The 22,733-nt window shown below is 38.9% G+C and overlaps 1 protein-coding gene across 1 annotated transcript; it reads left to right on the plus strand.

Moving 5' to 3' along the window:
- Window positions 1–9,968: 9,968 nt before the first annotated feature.
- Window positions 9,969–15,247, plus strand: LOC131321222 (cucumisin-like). The gene is made up of 10 exons (XM_058352225.1): window positions 9,969–10,004; window positions 10,941–11,029; window positions 11,139–11,233; window positions 11,314–11,563; window positions 11,992–12,502; window positions 12,648–12,751; window positions 12,863–13,078; window positions 13,691–13,802; window positions 13,926–14,139; window positions 14,437–15,247. The coding sequence occupies exons 1-10, from the start codon at window positions 9,969–9,971 to the stop codon at window positions 15,003–15,005; spliced, it is 2,196 nt and encodes a 731-aa protein (XP_058208208.1). The 3' UTR covers window positions 15,006–15,247.
- The last annotated feature ends 7,486 nt before the right edge of the window (window positions 15,248–22,733 follow it).

Consider the following 22,733-nt stretch of genomic DNA (forward strand, 5'->3'; position numbering starts at 1 on the left):
ATAATCACATGGAAACCATAACTTTAAATCAGTCGAAAGAATAACACTTTTCAAAAAATGACATAACATTAAAAGTAGTAGTAGTAGTAATAATAGTAATATTATTATTATTATTATTATTATTATTATTAGGCATAACACTTTTCAAAAAATGACATAACATAACTACTTAAAGGCATAACACTTTTCAAAAATGACATAAAATAACTACTAGAAGGCATAATACTTTTTAAAAATGACACAACATTTTTATTATTATGGTGTTCCCCTAAAAAAGTGCTATGCCATTAATCACTCGAAGATATAACATAACCATTCGAAAACACAAAATTAACAATTCGAAGGCATAAATGGGAGACACCTTAGATGGGGGACACTATATATAGTTTTTCCCTCGAAGGATATCTATGAGCATATAAATATGTATGTTGCTGTTGCTGCAATCTATGATTTGTTGGATGATGTTATGGTGTCCCCGATCATTTTGGGGATACCGTAATTTTTGGCATAATTTCACCATTATGAGCATAACTAAAACCCATTACAAGCATAACAAAACTCAAACAAAACATAACCAAGAAATATCAAAAAAACCAACCAAGGCATAACCAAACCCAACCAAGGTTATGCCTTGTTATGGTTTTGTTATGATTGTCATGAGTTTTGGTTATGCTCATAATGATTTTGTTATACCAAAAGTTACGGTGTCCTTAAAATAACCGGGAACACCTAAGTCATTCCCTGATTTGTATGATTGAAGAGGCGAGTTTACCGCATAGCTGGTCCTCTTCTTCCCCTTTCACTTTCAGGCTGTTTTGATCTGTTGTTCCTCTGCTTTTTGCATCCTTCGGTTGATTTCTTTTATTTTATCCAGCACTTCGCTGGATTTCACTTCGACCATCTACATCACCCTCTTGGTTTTGTCGAGTTTTAATAGTAAAATTTTTGTTGTCGATAAAAAAAAAACTACTAAGGGACCATTTGTTTATAAAAAACGCTCGAAATGTTTATGTATTAAATAGTCAGCAATTACTAAATTTAACTTTCAAATCAAATCTATGAGCACATAAAGATGAATGCTCCGTAGGGTCAAGGTAACATGTGTTCATCAAAACACGCTAGTAATGTTTATTTATTATATATATAGCAATCACTACTTGACTATCAAATCTATAAGACTAACAAATTTATCCATTTTTCTCCCTATTCAAACAATGCTACATTATTAAATACATCAATCCTGATCACTGAATTGCTCTGAGTGATCTGACCATCTTTTTTATTTTTTAAACGATCAACTACAAATTTCAAATGGAAAATATTTATCATTGACACGAAACAAAAGTGTTTTTCCATGGAAAAGATACTACCAGAGTATATATCGTGTGTGTGTGTGTGTGTGTGTGTGTATATTTTGTAGAATAATTTTTCAGGAGAATAGCCATGAATTAGTTGGTTTGCCATAAAGAACTTTGGGCAAAGGATTTGACGCATTCATATACGTTGAAGATATTTTATCACTCTTATTCAAATTTAAATTCCATAAATCTTGCTTTTATATGATCTATAGCATCCTTATTTCCATAACAAAACAGAGAACATTGGATTTTTGCACTTCCTTATGAATTTTTAGGTTTACTATTATAAGTTTTTTTTTAGAAGACAAAAGGAAGTATCAATATCTATTTTATAATATCAAATATCTAAGATTTAAAAAAAAAAATTGATAAGGAAATTGTGATAATCACCACGAAATAGTTGCAAGCTGAAAAAAAGTAAATTAATTCAAACACTCAAATAAAAGGTTGACTTTACTCATTTGTTCATTCAATTGTAGGAGAAATTACTTTCGTTCACGCATATTGTACGTGAAGAAAATCTACGTAGTGTTGGTTAACGCCTTAAGAGAACAGTCGCACGTGCCCTTCACAGTAATCGGACTTTGGGTTCGTGCTATGCACTTTCGAGCCGTCGGATCGTGCATCCGACGGCTCGAATTTCATCTCGGCAACCAACAATAGAGAGCCGTTTATTATCAAGATGAGATCCGAGCCGTCGGATGCACGATCCGATGGCTTGGAGGTACGCAGCACGATACTGCACACACCACTGCACAGCACCATCTCCCAATTCACTGTAATCCTAGTTCTGCAAAAGAAACCACCATGAGTGCACATTTGCTTCTCGTTGGCAAATGAGCTCCGATTCTTAAGTTAGTATCTCGTACTTGAGTAAACCCTAGCTAACAATGTGAAGGACAGTCGATCAATTACAACTTACCTTTAGGGAAAATGACGGCCAATGACGTGTTTTGATAATTAATACTCGCCAAGGATATTTTCAGCATTAACAAATGTTCTCAACTTGTTATTGGCAGGTATTAATTATCAAAACACGTCCTGAACCGTCATTTTTCCGTACCTTTATCCGTTGGTGTTACTTCTTATACCTCTTAGAGCATCCACAGTGGAATAATCAAAAGTGGCAATATCATCTTTTGATTATTCATTTAAGAGATTGCTAAGGTTAGTAATATAGATGTCCACAATGGCATAATCAAAACTTGTCACATCACAATTTTAACCTATATAAATCTTAAAATTGTCACCATATAAAACAATTTTAAAAAAAAAAGTTTTGAAACTAATAAAAATGGGTTATCAGAAATAGAAAATAATTTTTTGAAAACATTTATTTTGAAAAAAAAAACTTTCTGGAAAAAGTTTTAAAAAACAGTTTTTGAAAAAAATACATTTTTAAAAAAATTGACCTTATTCGTTTTGGTTTTTGGATTCCATCTCAGCGCACGGTCTTTAATAAATTTTCTCTCAATCATTACTCTCATTTATCTCTCCAATCAAAATCCAAAATCTAAAAACCAAAACGAACAAGCTCCCAGTTTTTGAAAAACAGTTTTACTATTTTTTGTAAAAAAAAAAAAAAAAAACTTCTATAAAAAATGAGAGAGAGAGAAGGCTTTGTTGTTAGCAAAAGGTTGTTAGTTTTGATTATCGAAAGACCAAAAATTGATGAGTTGTTAAGAGGTTGTTAACTTTGGTTATGTCACTGTGAGCATTTTTTTAAAGAAACATTGCTAACTTTAGCAATCCTATAGTTTTGGTTATTTCACTGAGGACGCACCCCAAGTTTCCTTTCAATACTAGGACTCCTATCTCGCTTAGGAATCCTCTCCAATGAGGAATTGTGTCCAATAAGGGATCTTAGGCTCTGTTTGTTTGACTGTAAAACATTTTCAGCAAAACCATTTTCCACATTTTCACTTGTTTGGTTGCACAAATGCTTGGTAAAATCATCATTTACCCCGTAAATTATTTTACACTGGTTGGCGTAAAATGACTTATGAGAAGAAAGCCCACAAGTTGTTTTCCAAATTGACGAAGTAATGAACACAGGTCGCGTTATCCATCATCATCTCATTCGCTTGGCCCTTGGTGGACAAGAAGCACTCTTGGCAACAACCAGTTGGCTTCCCACAACCAAGAAAACCATGGCAACACCTGTCAATTGGTTTCTTTCAACAGCTGTTGAGCATATGTTTATTAAGAAATCCATTATTTTGAAAAATATTTTTTATGTCCCAATCAAACAACAAAAAATAAAAATTTAAAGTTTGTTTTTTGAAAAAACATTTTACATGGAAAACATTTTACATTGAAACAAACGGAATCCTTATTCACGGGATACTTGCCTATCACATGGAACTTTCCTTACAACATTCCAGAAAAGCTTCCACCACCCTACCACTTAAGACGACCATGCTAGGGTTTCTACGACATACACCTCGATGCTTGGCAACATCGCTGGACACCTTCTCGTGGTACTACCGATCACAAGTATGATCGGCCCAACTGTGCACCCTCACTTGGTGTTCCTTATCGGCGCACATGCTCGGGGTCATACCAGAAACTGAAACATTTCAAATATAACGGCTTGAGTTCACAATAAAGGAGAACCCAGATAAATACGCAGGAAAAAGCCCTAAAACTATAATGACTAAACTACCCTTAACATAAAATAATATTACAAAAGAACCCAAACAACATTATATATTCACACACACACCCACCACCCCCCCCCCACCCCCCCCCCCCCCCCAAACTCATAATGCGAGTCCGGAGAGCATCGAGAGTTTGCCAAGGAGGAAGCGAAACTGAGCGGTGGTGTGCGTCTTGGTGAAGAAATCGGCTAACTGAAGAGAGGAAGAGATAAACGGTAGAGCAATTGTGCCAGATTGGAGATGATGGCGAACAAAGTGACAATCAATTTCAATATGCTTTGTGCGCTCATGAAAAACTGAATTATGGGCAATCTATATGGCACTTTTATTGTCACAAAAGAGAGGTGGAGGAGAGGAGATAGTGACACCCATATCCGATAAAAGCCAACGAAGCCAAACAACTTCAGAGGTGGCATGAGCCATGGCACGATACTCAGCTTCCGCAGTGGAACAAGCAATAACTGATTGCTTCTTGCTTTTCCATGAAATAAGGGAATCACCCAAGAAAACACAAAAGCCAGAGGTAGAATTTCGATCAGAGATATCACCTGCCTAATCAGCATCGGCATAGGCCTGAAGAGTCAAATCTGAAGAAGAGAAAGAGAGAAATAAACACTGAAACATGGTGCCATGAACATAACGAAGGATACAAAGCAAGGCAACCCAATGAGTAGACCGAGGGGCACAAACAAACTGACTAACAATATGCACAACATAGGCAATATCCGGCCGAGTGACGGTGAGAGAAACAAGACAACCAACAAGCTCACGATACTCGATAGGATCAGCAAGAGGAACCCCATTAGAATCAGAGAACTTGACATGTAACTCAATGGGAGTATCAACGTTTTTGTCATCAGTAAGTTGAGCACGATGAAGAATGTCAGTCACATACTTAGTCTGGGTCAAGAGATAACCTTTTGGAGAGGAGGCAACCTCAATACCAAGAAAATACCGAAGAAGTCCCAAGTCCTTCATCTCAAATTCATGAAACAAGTGATGTTTCATTTCATCAATAGCAGCAGAGTCAGACCCAGTGATGACCATGTCATCAACATAGAGCAAGATAAGAACCAAACCACGAGAAGTGCGACGAACAAAAAGAGCAGATTCATGGGTGCTAGGCTGAAAACCAATCTGTAAAACCACATCATGAAAACGTGCATACCAAGCACGAGGGGACTGTTTGAGCCCATACAGAGCACTACAGAGGCGACAAACAAGGCCGGTGGCATGAGGGAGACCTGGAGGAGGACGCATATAAGCTTCCTTAGATAGATGACCATTGAGGAAGGCATTTTTAACATCCAGCTGAAAGAGAGGCCATTGGTGCGTAGCAGCCACAGAAATCAAAAGACGAATAGATGTCATTTTGGCAACAGGAGCAAAAGTCTCCTCGTAATCAATACCATATTCCTGAGAGAACCCCTTAGCAACTAAGCGAGCTTTGTACCGCTCCAAAGAACCATCAGAATGAGTCTTACTTTGTAAACCCATTTGCATCCAATGAGATTCTTACCAGCCGGGAGAGGAACCAAGTCCCAAGTTTGAGTAGTAGCAAGAGCAGTGAGCTCGTCATTCATGGCAGTCACCCAGTTAGGATCATTACAAGCTTCTTTGTAAGAACGAGGTTCAAAATGAGTATGTATGCAAGATAAGAAATTGAGATAAGAAGAGGAAAAACAAGTATTAGTAAAGCCAAAAAGTTTTACCGAGGGACGACGATCACGAGAGGGATACCGGCGTTCTGGTGGATCAGAGTTTTCCGAAGCAGAGGGAGGATGAGGAGTTGTACGATCGTGACGGACATAATGCTTGGGAAGAGAGGAATGCGATTGGAACTAGAAGCAGCAGGAGGGGCAATGGGAACATCAGACTCTTCGAGGGTACGAACATACTCATATGTAGGAACATCCGCGGGGAATGGATCAATATGCACAAGATCCTCTTTGACAACACTAACAGGTTTGGATGGGAGAGAGAAGAAGGGGAGACGTTCGAGAAAGGTAACATGCTGAGACACATACAACATTCGGGTCACGGGATCATAACAACGGAAACCCTTTTGTTGGATTCCATACCCTAAGAAGACACATAAGACACAACGAGCACTAAGCTTAGTGCGGTCCTTTTTAGGGAGAAGGACAAAACAAGTGGAGCCAAACACACGAAGAAGAGAATAGTTAGGAACCTGACTAAAGAGTCGTTCATAAGGAGAGGAACCAGAGAGAAGCGGAGTAGGCATCCGATTGAGAAGATAAGCTATAGTGAGCACAGCCTCACCCCAAAAGGCAGCAGGCACAGAAAAGGATAGAAGAAGAGACTGTGCAGTATTTAAAAGGTGACGATGCTTGCGTTCAGCACGCCCGTTTTGAGCAGGAGTGTCAGTACAAGAAGATTGATGAATGGTGCCAAGAGAAGCTAAGAGTTGTGTGAACTCACCAAGAGAGTATTCTTCGCCTAAGTCAGAGCGGAGAATTTTGATTTCTGTTGAAAACTGAGTTTGAACTATGGAGTGAAAATTGCGATATACTTGGTAAAAATCTGACTTGCATGTCAACAAATATACCCACGTAAACCTACTATAATCATCAACAAAAGAGACATAATATCGAGAACCACCTTTAGTAACAATTGGGGAGGGACCCCACAAATCCGTATGAACAAGCTGAAACGGAGAAGTAGAAAAAGAAGTACTTCTATTAAAAGGTAGAGCATACATTTGGCAAACTTACAACTACTGCATTCAGAGATATCACTTGCAGAAATGTTTCCCAAATAGCCAGACTTAAGTAAAAGTTTCAAATGTTCATTAGATAAATGCCCTAAGCGAGAGTGCCAAAGATAAAAGGGGAAAAACTTCTAATTTAAACAAAAGGATGACATAGCAGTGGTAGTAGACTCAATAGGAACATGCAAAGTCTTCAAAACATATAGATCGCCAACTCTACGCCCGGTCCCAATCTGCTTCTTCGACATCTAATCCTGCACAATACAACCAGAGGAAGAGAACAAGACTTCAAAGCCGGAATCAAACAATTGACTAATAGAAATAAGACTGAGAGATAAATGAGGAACATAGAACACATTTGGTATAGACAGGGAGGAAGATGGAGATGAGATAATAGAACCTACAGAGACGACATGCATAGGGGAGCCATTTGCAGTGGAAATACTAATGGGAGAAGCAGGAGAGATACAATGGCTTAATAATGACAAAGTAGGAGTCATATGGTGGGAGCAACCTGAATAAAAAATAAATGTGGCAGGTAGAATACCTGTGGTATAGGAACCATGCAAACCTGACGGAGTAGTGGTCATAGCAGAAGCTTGAGAATGACCTCCTTGGGTGGCAGCCAAATATGCACGATACTCTTGATATTGCTCAAAAGAGGGATAATGTGGAATACTATCAGTTGCAGGAGCTACGAAAGTAGCCGAAGGATGAACATACTGCTGTGGGGGCCGAGAATGCTACTGTGCGGGCCTAGAGGAGGTGGGCTTCGAACGAGGAGTGCTGCCTGTCATCTGTAACAATTTTGGACATGCATGCTTCTAGTGCCCTTTTTGGCGACAAAAGCTACACTCATCCAAAGCAACACGAGGTTTAGGTTTTCTAGTAACCTGAATCAAGTGAGACGACGGTGTAGGCAAGAGAGGTGCCATATACGAAGTAGGCTGAACTGATGGCGCAACAAATACAAACTGAGAGGGAGCTGCAACAGATGCAACCTTGAACCTAGTTTCCTCAGCTATGAGCTCATGAACGGCACCATCAACTGTAGGTTGGGGAGAACGATGAAGGATGGCCCCCCGAAGAGGCTCAAATTGATCACGGAGGGCCATGAGAAACTATACAAGACGTTGTTTCTCACGGTATGCTACATAGAAATTAAGAGATTGCAATTCTATGGGTTCCATTAGCATCAATTGATCCCAATATTGAGTCATTTCATTGTAGAATTCCTGAATGGTTTTATCTCCTTGCGTAGCCCGTCGAATAGAGCCCTCAAGTTCATATTGCTTTGCAAAGTTGGACTCAAGATACATCCTTTTCAGGTAATCCCAAACTTCTTTGGCAGTGTCATATCTTGAAAAGTTCATTCCGATGCTAGGTTCGGAAGAATTATGGAACCATGTAAGAATTCGTGCATTTTCAACTTCCCATTTGCCAAAAATTTTGACATACTCTGCATGTTTCGCCGCATATGTAGGATCATCATCTTTCACATTCACAGGAGGAGGTTTCACAATAAGGCCTGTCACATGACCCCACACTTCCTTGCCAACAAGAAAAATTTTCATCACACTTGCCCAATACGAATAATTACCACCATTCAGCTGAACATTAATTACTTTATCTTTTGACATAGTGAGTACTAAAATCTCGCAAGTCACAACCAGTAATGAAAACACAAATTGCTAATACCAAATGAAAATAACAGCCAGATTATATAACAGCCAGATGATTCCAGAATAGGGTTTTCAACCACATCAGAAACTAACAATTCCAGGCAATGAACAGTGTAGAGGAGTAAGAGTAGTGACCGACATACCTTAAGAGACCCAAACAGTCAATTTTCGAGTGCAAAGAGAAGATTTTGAGAGCAATCGAAGACTGCCCAGTTGATTTCGAATGCATAAAGTACTAACCCAGTGCAATCGGGGAGCCAACAAGAGTCGCCGGAGGTCGAAGACTGGTCGTCGGTGGTCAGTGATGTTGGTGGTGGTGCTGATCAGATCGAACCAAAGATGGGGAGAGATGAAGGCTGTCTACTGTGATGTACGAGAGAAAGAGAGAGGGGGATGCTGCTATCGTATGAGAGAAGGAGAGATGCTAATGTGCAACACTGGTGATGGCTGCCGATGGGTCCAAGAAAATCTGCTCTGATACCAAGAAACTGAAACATTTCAAATACAATGGCTTGAGTTTACAATAAAGGAGAACCCAGATAAATACACAGGAAAAAGCCCTAAAACTATAATGACTAAACTACCCTTAACATAAAATAATATTACAAAAGAACCCAAACAACATTATATATTCACAATACCTTCCTGTTCGGGATTCGTTTCATGGGCGATCTCAACTCTGTTGAAAATCTGGGCCAAGTCGCAAATCCGATTGGATCTATTAAATAGAAACCTAGGATCTAATATTGTTAATCCTTCTACTCTTGGGGTTGTAAGCTGAGAAGACTTGGGAGTAGCATTCTTGGCGATCGATCATCCCTTGAGAAGACTTGGGAGTAGCATTCCTGGCGATCGATCATCCCTTGATTCTATTCAGAAGATGGAAGGCAATTTAGAAGGCCAAAGAGGAAGATATAAAAGAAGAAACTTCTTATGGAGCTTGGGTTTAAGGCTTGCAATTTGAATCATGGAAATATGAAGGTCTCATCTTCTTCCTTATCTTCCGATAACATCCAGAACGAAAACTCCATTCTTGTTAAGGGAACTTATAAGGCGATGGATATAGGTGCCCGTTTCGATGTTAAATTTAAAGGGGGGAGAAACTTTATTTTTAAGAAATTAATTTGTTGAAATGGAGGAGAAAGAATTAAAGTAAAGCCTATAAAGGATACATGCTCTTGATGACTTGGAAGAATAGGTTGTCTTGGTGGAAGATGTTGGTTGTTCTCTTGGTCTTTGGGTTTGTTCTTTTGAGTTTTCGGTTTGTTCTTTCAGTTTTAGATTGTTTTAGGTGTAGGTTGTTGGTTTGTTTTGGCGAGTGTGCGGTTCTTGTTTTTTGTTGTACGTTGTGGTGTTTCGGTTGGCTCATTGCCTTTGAGTTTGGTTCTCTGGTGATGTTTGTCGGTGTACCCATGTTCCGTTAAATCTTTATAATCCGTTTCGAAGATTTATAAAATATTTTTTGCTGATCAAAAAAAGGGAAACATTTGTTTAGCGAAAACGCTGGAAATGTTTATTTTTTATTAAATAGGCAGCAATGACTATGAAATTATATCTATATGCACATAAAGAGGTATATATGTTCAGTTGGGAGAAACTTTCAAAGAAACATTTTTTGTAAGCCGGCTTTGGACGTAGTATTCTATAGCGTACGTAGTCAATTGAATTAATATAAGTTTGAGAAATTAACCAATGGCGGGAGGTAACTGAAGTTCTCAAACTAAATATTCAAAATATTTTTGTACCTATAAAAGCCAATAATAACAGTTGTTTTCATGAAACTATCAACAACTTGAGAATCCTTACAATGCCTAGGCCTGCCTACCAACCTCCTACTTCATGGCTTGTTTTAATCACCCTCGCATTTTCTATCGTTGCAAGCTGCTTTGGGGCATTTGAGGGTGATCATGAAAAGGCATATATATATATATATATATATATATATATATATATATATATATATATATATATATATATATATATATATATATATATATATATATATATATATATATATATATATATATACATACTCTCTACTCTCTATAGATAACATGGTGATGGTGTTATGTTGTTATTGTTATGGGTCACTAACTTTTGTTTTTTTGATGTTGTTGTTTCTGGCCGGGAATGAAATGGGCTTGCCAATAGTATTAACTCATTCTTGCTGAAACTTTTCCTCCCCATCTTATGTACTAGCTAGCGTTCTTCTGATCATATTTTGATTGGAGTAAAAAGAGTTCATTAATGTTTAGACCGTAGTCTAGGAGCACTGTATTCATCTTGATCGGAAAGAAGGTCGGTCTCACCAAATGAATGCGGTGATGCTAATACGACATTCTTAATTAATTAAGTTTCAACAGAATAAAAAATACATTATGGAAAGACCAGATTGGGATTAGAAATAACGCATGAACATATTAAGTTTCAACCAAAAAAAAGAAGAAGAAGACTACGATGACATTATTGAAATAATGGGTATTTATGAGTGGTTTTTCAATGGCTGCAGACATACATTGTCTACATGGGTGACCTCCCAGAGGGTGATTTTTCTGCAACATCCCTGCACACTAGCATGATGGAACAAGTTGTAGGGGGGTAATATACCCTCTCTCTTTTTTTAGCGACAGATAACAAATACATAGAGAGATTATAAGTAGCTCATTACAATACGGTCTTTTATAACCAAATTAGCTTTAAATCACAGGAGCAAGGCATCAGAATCTCTACTCCACAGCTACCAGAGAAGCTTCAATGGGTTTGTGGCGAAGATGACAGAGGAAGAGATGAATAAAATGTCTAGTAAGTTTAGAGTCTAAAAATGATGCCTCAATCTACAAATACGAATTATTTCGATCTCATATAAATGTTGCACATTTCAGGTATGGAGGGTGTAGTCTCCGTGTTCCCAAATGAACAGATGAAGCTGCACACAACAAGGTCATGGGACTTCCTCGGTTTAACTGATCAACAAGCCCCGAGAGCGCCGGCCATTGAAAGCGACATTATAGTGGGGATGCTCGACACCGGGGTCTGGCCTGAATCCGAGAGCTTCAGCGATGGAGGATTTGGTCCACCTCCATCTAATTGGAAGGGCATTTGCCAATCCCCACAAAATTTCACTTGCAACAAGTAAAGCTTTTACTTGCAATTTGCAATACGATACGAACAAATATATTTTCTCATAAGAATTATGTCTCCAAAGTTCTTGTCCCTGTATTCGCAATGCACGCTAACTGGGTTATATCCAAATTGACATATCTCAAGTTACGATCAAACATAGAGTGGATGCAGGACAGTAATCTCTCTGAGAACTAATAGTGTTGAAAATATATTTTGTCCCCAAAATCCTTGTTCTCACTATCTCAATTCACTCTAAGCGTGATGTTGACATATATATATATATATATATATATATATATAGAGAGAGAGAGAGAGAGAGAGAGAGAGAGAGAGAGAGAGAGAGTATACAAATCTCTGCACACAATCGCCTGTACAGGGGACCGAAAATATGTATCCTCATTACTAACCGTGTTAATGAAGTTTGTACGACTTTGCAGAAAAATTATAGGAGCTCGCTACTATCGGTCCCAAGGTTTTTTCTATCCCGGAGAAATTCCTTCTCCGAGAGATACAGAAGGCCACGGCACCCACACCGCTTCTACAGTTGCAGGTCGAGAAGTTTACGAAGCCAGCTTGGTCGGTCTTGCAGCAGGAACGGCCCGCGGAGGGGTTCCATCTGCACGAATTGCGGTGTACAAGATTTGTTGGTCCAACGGTTGTTCTTCTGCTGATATTCTTGCTGCATTTGACGATGCCATTGCCGATGGGGTGGATATAATATCTCTTTCGGTCGGAGGGGGTCCTCAAAACTACTTTAGTGATTCAATTGCCATTGGAGCTTTCCATGCTATGACGAAGGGCATACTCACATCCAACTCCGCCGGCAATTCGGGCCCTACTGCCGGAACTGTCACAAATGTGTCACCTTGGTCTCTCACAGTTGCTGCTAGCACCATAGACAGAAGGTTTGTCACCAACGTGGAGCTGGGTAACAGTGAGGTTTATGAGGTTAGCAAGCTCATCCTTTCTTGTACGCAAAATTTCCCCAAAACACCAACAACAATCAGACTCATTTCGGATCAAATCATTCAATTGTGACTTACCTTTGTGCTTTTATTAGCGGCCCTAATTAATCTCCTTTCATCAATTGCAGGGTGTGTCTATAAATACCTTCACCCTCAGCAAAAGACTGTACCCCTTAGTTTATGGGGGCAATGTACCCAACAAAACGAACCCTTCTCTTGGTTCCCAATCTAGGTAAAACATAAATTACATCATCAAATTTTCACACCTTTTTAATTTCCTCGAAAGATCGATTCTATTGTTTTTTTTCCCCATATCATGGACTTTTTCTTTGATGAAGTGCAGGTACTGCATTTCGGGCTCACTGGACGCGACTTTGGTGAAGGGTAAAATCGTTTTGTGTGATCAGTTTGGTGCGACAGAACAATATGAAGCAGGTGCAATTGGTACTATAATGCAAGGGGGAGATTACGAAGATGTTGTCTGGTCCTTCCCCTTATCTGCATCCTATGTGGATTCGTCTGATGGTGCTGCGATTTCCCTGTACATCAACACAACTAGGTACGTATATATATGTCCGGAGTACTCGACTTAACCATAGTTTTCAGAGGCGAAAGTGTAAGGCAAGATAGATGACCTCTCATGAGCCGAGGCGTAAGCCTTAAAGTTGTTGTGGCATGAGGCTGGTGTTTGTGCTACAAAGGCGCCATACTAAAAACAAGAAAATGATACATATAATTCATATAAGCAACGTGTTATGGCATAAAACCATGGTGAATTATTAGTATAATGAACCGATTTTTCACCAATGTAAAACAAAAGGAAATGATTATTCTTCTGATGCATTTGCCTCCGCCATGTGGGCGAAAAGGCATGAAATGCATATGCCTCCGTTCTCCTGAAATGGATGGGCGAACACCTTTTTGGTTTTGCGCTCAATAATCAACACCCAGAAGCATTTTTTCTTTGTCTTAATTGTCTCATGGCGAGCCCCAGAATCATCTTTAAAAACATTGCTCTCGACTGTTCAAAGATTACATCTGAATCGTACCAACGGAAATACACCTTAGCATAAAATACTCGCACAAAAGAATTAGGTAAAAACTCTATGAATTTTTTTTATAGTGAATCTGTAACACCATTTATCCAAATGTCCTATAATTTTTTTGATAGTGAACCAATGGCGACCATAGGTAAGAGTATTACGACTAAAGACGAATCGGCACCATACGTTGTTTGGTTTTCATCAAGGGGGCCCAATCCAATAACATTGGATATCCTCAAGGTAAGAACCAAAATTGCAGAGCCACTACTATTTATCTACGACACATTAATTTATACATGCATGTTCACTTTTAATTTAACCTCCATCATTAACTGGATCTTGTTTAAATAAATGGTTGTGCAGCCGGATTTAACCGCGCCAGGGGTGGACATTCTCGCTGCATGGACAGGAGCTACGTCGATAACTGGAGTACCGGGGGATGAGAGATTTGCTCCTTTCAATATCATTTCCGGCACGTCCATGTCTTGCCCACATGCTTCAGGGGCGGCTGCCTATGTGAAGTCGCTTCACCCAACTTGGTCTCCTGCTGCTATTAAATCCGCTCTCATGACCACTGGTAACTTACTTACATATATGAACTATATTTTATTTTATTTTTGTAGAAAATTCGTGAGGGAAGACACAGTACAACTATATAAGTAGGAGAAATTTTCGACAGCCCAAACACCCAAAAATTTCTCGTAGCTCATTACCATGGACCCAACTGATTCCTTATTTACCCATTTTGATTGGAAAAAGAAAGAGATACACAAAATTAAAACAAAAACACACTTATTTCTTGAACTAAATAGCAACCTAACATCATTTAATTTTAGGTATTACCCGTTTGTTTCTTTCTTGTTCTTCTTCTCAGCTACTCCAACCAACACAACACAAAACACCGACACAACACAAACCGCGCTAGCCGAATTCGCCTACGGTTCAGGGCAAATCGACCCGGTACAAGCCGCGAATCCGGGCTTAGTCTACGACGCCGGAGAATCCGATTACGTCAAATTCCTCTGCGGCCAAGGGTACACCACCCAGTTACTCCAGCTCGTAACCGGATCCAGCAACACCACTTGCTCCGCGTCTAACAACGGCACCGTTTGGGACCTCAACTACCCTTCCTTCTCCCTCTCCGGCCCGGCCAACGTGTCCGTCACCCGGGTGTTCCACCGGACCGTGACCAATGTCGGGTCGCCCGTCTCCACTTACACTTCGACCGTGTTCCCTCCGCCCTCCATGTCGGTTGACGTTGAACCGCCCGTGATGAAGTTTACTTCATTAGGACAGAAACAGAGGTTTGTTTTGACGGTGAGTGGGGTGGCGATTGCGGACGTAATGTCGGGTTTTTTGATTTGGGATGATGGGGTGCATCAGGTGAGGAGCCCAATTGTTGCGCATTCTTTGAGCTGCGGACAAATTATTCAGTGCCGCTAGAGGACAGGGTGCCCCAGGCCGCTAGGATGGGGTTTACTAAACTTGCTGTCTAATGTGAGTTCACACACAAGTGTGATGATTTATTTGTCTTAGTTGTTGTTTCCTTTTTTTTGCATGAATTGAATAAATTAATGTCGATGATAAAAGAAGAAGAAGAAGATGTTGAACATGATTGTATTAGTGTGATTTTAAGTTGAAAAACACCATATAAATGAAAATGTTTCCCCCTTCGTTTTATTTAATCATATTATTGTAGTAGTTTCAATTTGTTGAAGGCGGAGTTTAATTTTGAGCACCAATATTTAAAGTTATAACAACTTCTTTTTTTTTTTTTTTTTTTGGATTATGTTGACGCGCATCATTATGAAGATGTATGTCCCTTGGATGTTGTCTTTATCATTACTCTTGATTTGTTTAGTTAGATGTTTTGAGTCTTTTGACACACACACAAAAAAACCCTATGTAAATTCCATTTGTTTGAAAGACATCTTCATGGACATCTCCAAAACCAAAATTGATTTATTCTATGCAAATTTCATCACTTACAGTGTTGCTTCGGTAACTAAAGAGTAACTCAATCTAGTACCTTTTTTTAGGAAAGATTTAAATTGAGTAGATTAAAAAAATGTTTAGCTTGAGCCATTTATGTACGGCTCCTTAGGAGAGGTGGAAAATTTGACTTTTGAAATTTTATACTATTTTACTTGGAGACGTCTTCTTTTTAAAGATCAAGGTGAATTACATTATTGAGAAATAAAATAGCCTAGATGTGACAGGCCCTCTAACGATCCGGATTTTCGACCCAAAATTTTTTTAATACAAATTTATATTGTTAAATTTTTAATTCAATAATTAATTAGATTGAATAATTAAAATATATTATTATGTGTACAATTGATATTATTTGCACTATTGTATAAGATATGTATTTAAACTTTAGATATATAGGGAATTAGGGATTCATATTCATCTCTTATTTTTACTATCTAAACCCTAACTGGAACTCTATTCAAACTTACTCTCCACTTCTCTCTCTTATCCTATACATACACGCATCCAAATACATTCTCACCATGTACATACATGCGTCCACATACATTAAAATTGAAAACCCCTCCAAATGAAGCACTTGTCCCCTATCTTTTTATCATTATTAGTATCACTCTCCTTCCTCATTCCACCACTTCTACACTTATCCTCTCATCTTCTCACTACCTTATTCTCTCTCATTATACATACCTACATAAATTCAAAAATTTGTTGAGTCTAGAATAGAGAGAGAGAGAGAGAGAGAGAGAGAGAGAGAGAGAGAGAGAGAGTTGTGGCCATAGGTGTGTGCACACCGTGAGTTTCGTGGGCACACCGCTGCCGCGGGCCCTGTTTGAGTGCCGCCGAACGCTGCCTCGAGATTTCAAAACCACCACGGCGATCTACGGACACCGTACAACACTTATTCGGACTTAGAATCGCGTTTGAGGTAGTTTTCCGGAAACCCGAAACTTTAATCTGCATTTTAATGGAGTTAAGACTTAGATTTAAAGTTTATTGAAGATGATGACCTGCTGTTAAATTGTTAATTTATTTTTAGTCCTGTTTATATTAAAATTCAGTCCGATTGTGCTGGAATGATTAGTGTTATACCCTGTGAAAATTTATGATCGTTTAACAAGTGTTTGATTGCGAAATTACTATTAATGATGCATTGTTGATTTGTATTTGAGTGGACGTTTACGTGTTTAATAAATTATTGGAGTAGATAAATATTTATGAAATATTAACAAGAATATTTTATTAGTAAAAAACTATTTAGATTGTAAACAAGAAATATTTTAGATTATATATTAGTTAATCTTTAACTCTAATAAATATTGACTAGAATAGCCTCGCATAATTTTGTTGTTATGAAAATCTCATATTAATATTTAATATAGTTAGTAAATACTAAATTTAGCAATAAGTATTTTCCAATAAAAATTAGTTTGTAAAATCTATGAATAATATGAGAGTTAAAGAAAATGTATAAATAGTAGAAATATTTTATAAAATTTCTAAACGAGAGAAATAGACTTAATTTTAAATGTAGTAATTAATTGTTTGACTGAATATTATTTTGTTACTCGCATGATTAATTCTATGGCAGGATAAATTTTATCGCATGGTTATGTGTTGTTGGCATGTTAGTACTTTTAGTTGAAATGTTGAACCGTGTGGTATTTTGTTGTGGTTGTAGATTGGACAGATAGGTTCCCCGGGTGGTTACGAGTAGTGAAACATGTAGACGATGATAAGTAAATGGAAAATGGTAAAATGTTGAAAGTGTGAGTACTGTGTGGATTGTGAATTGAGCCATGGCGATGGCAAGGGTAACCTATGGGGCCCTGTGTTGAAATGGGTTACCTGCGGGGCCCGGTGTTGTGACGCTAACGTATGATACGTCATGGAAAGTTTCTCTTCGAGGAAGATAATGGGTCCCATGAGATAGTTATAGTTAGTGAGACGTTTATGTATGATACGTCATGGGAAATTTCTCTTTGGGGAAGAGAATGGGTCCCATGAGACGGTTATAGTTAGCGTGGGGTACTGGATGTCCGACCCTAATGTATGATACATCATGGGATGACTCGATCCTCCAGTTATGGTCTTAAGTGAGAACATGCTCGGTATATAACTTAGGTGCGCTCACCTAGGACCCTGGTGCAGGATAAGCAAGAGGAAGGGTGGACCCATGAGACGATTGTAGTTAGTGGATGTGGGAGGAAAGGATCTCGTGGAGATGATCTTTAGATTTCATGTAAAATGATGGATAGTAAAGAAAAAGACGATGTGTTATTATTCTGTACCTTCTGTGTATTATGAACTATTATATCGTTGATTTGCATAATGTGGTATTGGGTTTTAGGATTTCTACTTGGTGAATTATCACTCAGGATACGTTTGTATCCTAGCAAATCGTTTGCTTCGGCATTCAATTTGCCAGAGTGTGCAGGATTTCACAGTGGAGCAGTTGATACAGGTGGGACCCCTGGAACGGAGTCTGGGCCAACGTTGCTTGGAATTTGTGTCAAAACTAGAGTCGCTCTGGAGTTGCTTTTGTTAAATAAATGTACATAAATTTTTGTATTATTTTGAAATTGTAATTTTTGTATAAGGATAAATAGGGGCCTAATAGTTTGTAAAATTCAGTGTATTTTAGGGTTAATACTTCCGAAATTCCTTAAAAAATCGGGGCGTTACAGACCCAATACGGTGTTGTGCTTTTCAGTTAAGTGACGTTCTGAGCCTATGAGTGTGATCCAACATGTTCATCTTGTTTGGCTTGCGAATATGCTATCTATGCAAAAAATGTGATTGATTGGATATTGACATGGTGACAATATCCAATAAATCTTACATAAATGGCGATTGATTGGATATTGTTTAGGTTGGTGTCAACTAAACAAAATACATTTCTATTAGAAAAAACATTGATATTTATGATTTTATGAACAATAATTTTTCTATGATGCCCTATAGTGGTTTGGGGCAGTCATGCCACTAAATACAGACCTTTAGATAATAAAGTAGGTCAATTACAGCCCTTAAAGTGACATGCAAAAAGTAAATTGAATTTGCTAAAAAAAAATTGTTTTGCCATTTTTTCGTAATGTGTGTCTGTACTCACTATTTATAGTTACAGATATAGAGCCTGTTTGATAAAACTGAAAACTGAAACTGAATGCTGAAAAATTAAGTACTGAAAACTAAATGCTGAATTTTTTAAGTTAAAAAGTTGTTTGGTAAAATATTAAGTACTGAATTAAAAAAATAATAAAGTGGTGGTGACAATGGCGACGGTGTGGTAGTGGTGGTGGTAGTGTGGTAATGGTGGTGGTGGTGATAGGGGAGTGGTGGTGATATAGTGGTGGTGGTGGTGGTGGAGTGGTGGTGGTGGCGGAGCGGTTGTAGGAGTGGTAGTGATGATTAAATGTAAGTACAAAAGCTACTTAATTCTTTTCAACTTTTTAGCCTACATTTTAAGTAGCACTTAATTTGTTAAGCAATGTATAATATCATTATCAAACCAACTGAATCACTTATTACTTAATTGATTCATTTTTAAATGCTGAATTTAAGTTATCAAACAAGCTCATAGGAGTATAACTTTCCACACACAACTAGGAAGTATGGTACGTGGTCAACCACGATTTCAAAATTTTAAAGTTGTGGAGAATGTAAATGTGTTTAAAATTTTAATTTGTGACCATAAAAACAATTATTAGAAAGTACTTATTAGAGAAATGTGTTTAAAATTTTAGCTAAAAGATGCTTAATTTCCAAATAATAAGATAAAATTGTAATTTTTTTATCAGTAAAAATAAATTTCATTAACTCATAACACGAAGTATAGAGATAATAGGGATTTGGGTACACCGGCCTGACCACCCAAGACCATCTTCTCCTAACCACACGGAGGAAACTGATTTAGGCCCAACAGACTGAGACCAAATTAGGAGGAAAAACAGAAAATTACCTGTGAGTCTAGAAAACTAGTACTTAATTTTCATTAACGATAAACTCAATTTTTATTTACCTCTAAGGACAATCTCATATGAAGATTACTCTTTTATCCTTAACTAAATATAATTTCACACCGAGCAAAAAAAACTAAATATAATTTCACACTTTATTATCTTTTCAAAGTTTTCATCACCCCCTACCTCCTCCACCCCACAACCACTTCCAGCCGGCGACCACCTCAAAATTTCATTACTTTGAAAAATTAGTGAAATTCACTACTTCTCAAATTTCACTAATTTCATTCCGATTTCAAATTTCACTAAATCTCAATGGGTCTGGATTTCGCTTAGTGAAATTCACTGAGATTTTTTGGACATTATTATTAGTGAAATTCACTAATTCTGAAATTTTACTATTTTCACAAAAATTCAAAACTAATGAATTTAACTAGCCGGCGACTTGGAGCTCGTGAATTTTACTAACTTGGAGTTGCTCGTGAATTTCACTTATCATTTGAACTTGTGAATTTCACGAGTTCCAACCTCATGAATTTCCCTAGCTTTTGAACTAGTGAATTTCACAGAATTTCATAACAGTATGAACCAAAGAAGATTGGAGAAAACTAGAACAAGTAATCAGAAAATTTGGCTCTATACTAAAAATTAACAAAATTAGGTTCCATACTTTTCCTAGAACTCAAAAACTAGTAGAACTTTTCATACTTGGTACTTGGAGCTGATGTACGAGGGTACAGGCATTGAATAGGCCTCCGTCAATATGCGTTGGGCATTCTGGTAGTGCGCAACCGCATTATTAACCAAACCCTACTCTTCAGCTTGAATGGCCTTGGCGATCTCTTCCGTGGCCAAATCAAGGTACCTTTTGACCTTATACACAACTCGCTCGTTTGATACTGACAGCCCGGCGATGCCGTCCATGGTCGTCGAATTAGAGGAGTTAGGGTTTTGCTGAGTTTCGTAAGAGGAACCAAAGAGGACCGAGGTTAAGGAGTTGATGAGGCCCTTGAAGATGCTCATGTCTGAAAGTGGATTCTGACATTCAATTAGTCAAATTCTAGAGAAAGAGAGGGGGTGGAGGTTTACTGGTTAGCTTACCATGTTTGAGAGATCGCGACGAGTTTCATCGGTGGATTGCGTGACAACCGTGTTCGCCAGAGGTCAATGGTGGTCGCTGAAGTGAGGGTCAGTGGAACCCATACTAGAATAATTAAGGTGGAGGGAAGCAGGAGAGGATTAGGGCCTGAGGGTATTATTGGTGTAAAAGTAAGTGAAATCCTTTGGGGTATATTTTAAAAATTCGGTAGAGTCGGAAGGAATAAGGACCCATAAATTGGATTGACCCGTAAATTACAGGAGGAAAAAATCCTAAGAATCCAACGATCAGTAAGAAACCAACCCAACCCAAAACATAACCTAAAAAGAAACCCTAAATCCTAGGCCCAACACCCACATGTAGACACCTCATTCTGGACCATCCGGATAACGCTATTTTTCGATCTTTTATTGCCCCAATGATGAGTATGGTCAAGAACAGTCTGAGGACGATGGTGTGTTTGAGCTTTGAGCGTCCCAAACCTCGTTCAAACCCTTCAAACCAGAACCAAACAGCCCCAGCAAAACCCAAACTGGCTTACGCCAGTACTGAGCTGACGTACGCCAGTGAACTGCCACGTGTCGGTCATTGGCCGTTGACTCAGTTATCACTGGCGCACGCAGGTATGTATCTGGCGCACGCCAGTCAAGCCCAGTCAAATCAACTTTACTCAGCCACATGGACGAGACTTTTGTGCCACCTTAACGTGGGCTACAGTCCCCCTGATGATTACACTCAGTAGGGACGTTCCCTCTCTCTCCTACACCCTCCATCAAGCCAAGTCCCATGCATTTAATGCATGGGAGGCTCTCTCCTAACCTAACCCAACCTCCAAACCCAACTGATCAGCCCCTCCTCCTCAGTCCATTCCCTCTATAAATACCCCCATTGCATTCATTTGCAAGGGGTTAACCACATCAAAGAGCCAAGACCCCCCCTTTCTCTCTCTTCTCCTCCATTGAAAAAGGAAGGAAAGGAGTCCTTCAGCCATACACTCCACTGATACATCCCTCACATTGTCATCATCCACTCTCTACCTCCCCAAACCAAAGCTCAAGTCATCCATCTATCCCAATCAAAGGTATACCACCTTTGTGGTTCTTTCTGTTTTCGACCCCTGAGGGGAACCAGTAAGGTCCAGGCTAGTAGTCAATATTAGTCTCGGCCTTAAACTGGTAAAATATAACAATCGTATGAGATGAACAAATGGCGCACGCTAGTAACATAATGCCGTACGTCAGTCATGGCAGTATGTGCACTACTGGCGTGGGTATCATTGATCATCGTTTTCGCTTGCTTACATTTCTGTCAATTACCTTAGCATGCTAATAACCAGTCTACTGCTTTCTGTATATTTAGAGTTGTTTAGCTGTAATAGTTAAATGCTTACTCTTTATCTGTTTAGAATGCCTCTTGGATCCTTCTGGTCATGCTCCAGAGCCCAGATGGTGCAAAGCCAAGCACTGGGTAAGGAAACTAACTGGCGTACGGTGTCTTTTGACTGGCGTACGGCAGTCTTTCCCAAGATCCAGTGGCTTCTGGTCATGCTCCAGAGCCCAGATGGTGCAAAGCCAAGCACTGGGTAAGGAAACTAACTGGCGTACGGTGTCTTTTGACTGGCGTACGGCAGTCTTTCCCAAGATCCAGTGGCTGGCCCTTGCATCTTAGCTTAGTCTTGGCCTCTTTTATGTCCACACACTGTTTTTGGGGTATTCTGTTGTCTTTTGTGGCTTGAAGCCATTTTATCTGGCTGTAACTGTATATATTTTGCTCTATTAATTGTGTGGTTTGTCTTAAGTGTGCGCTGGTCCTTTTTCAGAGCCCAAAGGGTTGCAAACAAAGACTGTGAGACCAGATAAGTGGAGTACGCCAGTTTGGTGATGGCGTGCGCAGGTTGTACCAGCATGCAGTGGTTCGGCCAGTGCATGCTAGTGCGGGGCCTGCTCACTTCCCTCCAGAGCAGCGTACTCCAACTTATTCAGGCTGCTCTCAGTGCTTATTCTCAATCTATATTTACTATTGCAAGCAAATAATCCATAAACATTTTGTCACATAAATTGCAACTTGTTACAGTTTTAATCCTCATTAACTATTCCCCCTCCCCAACAGGCTAAAAAT

Source organism: Rhododendron vialii, chromosome 3a (genome assembly GCF_030253575.1).
Source record: "Rhododendron vialii isolate Sample 1 chromosome 3a, ASM3025357v1".
Classification (NCBI taxonomy): domain Eukaryota; kingdom Viridiplantae; phylum Streptophyta; class Magnoliopsida; order Ericales; family Ericaceae; genus Rhododendron; species Rhododendron vialii.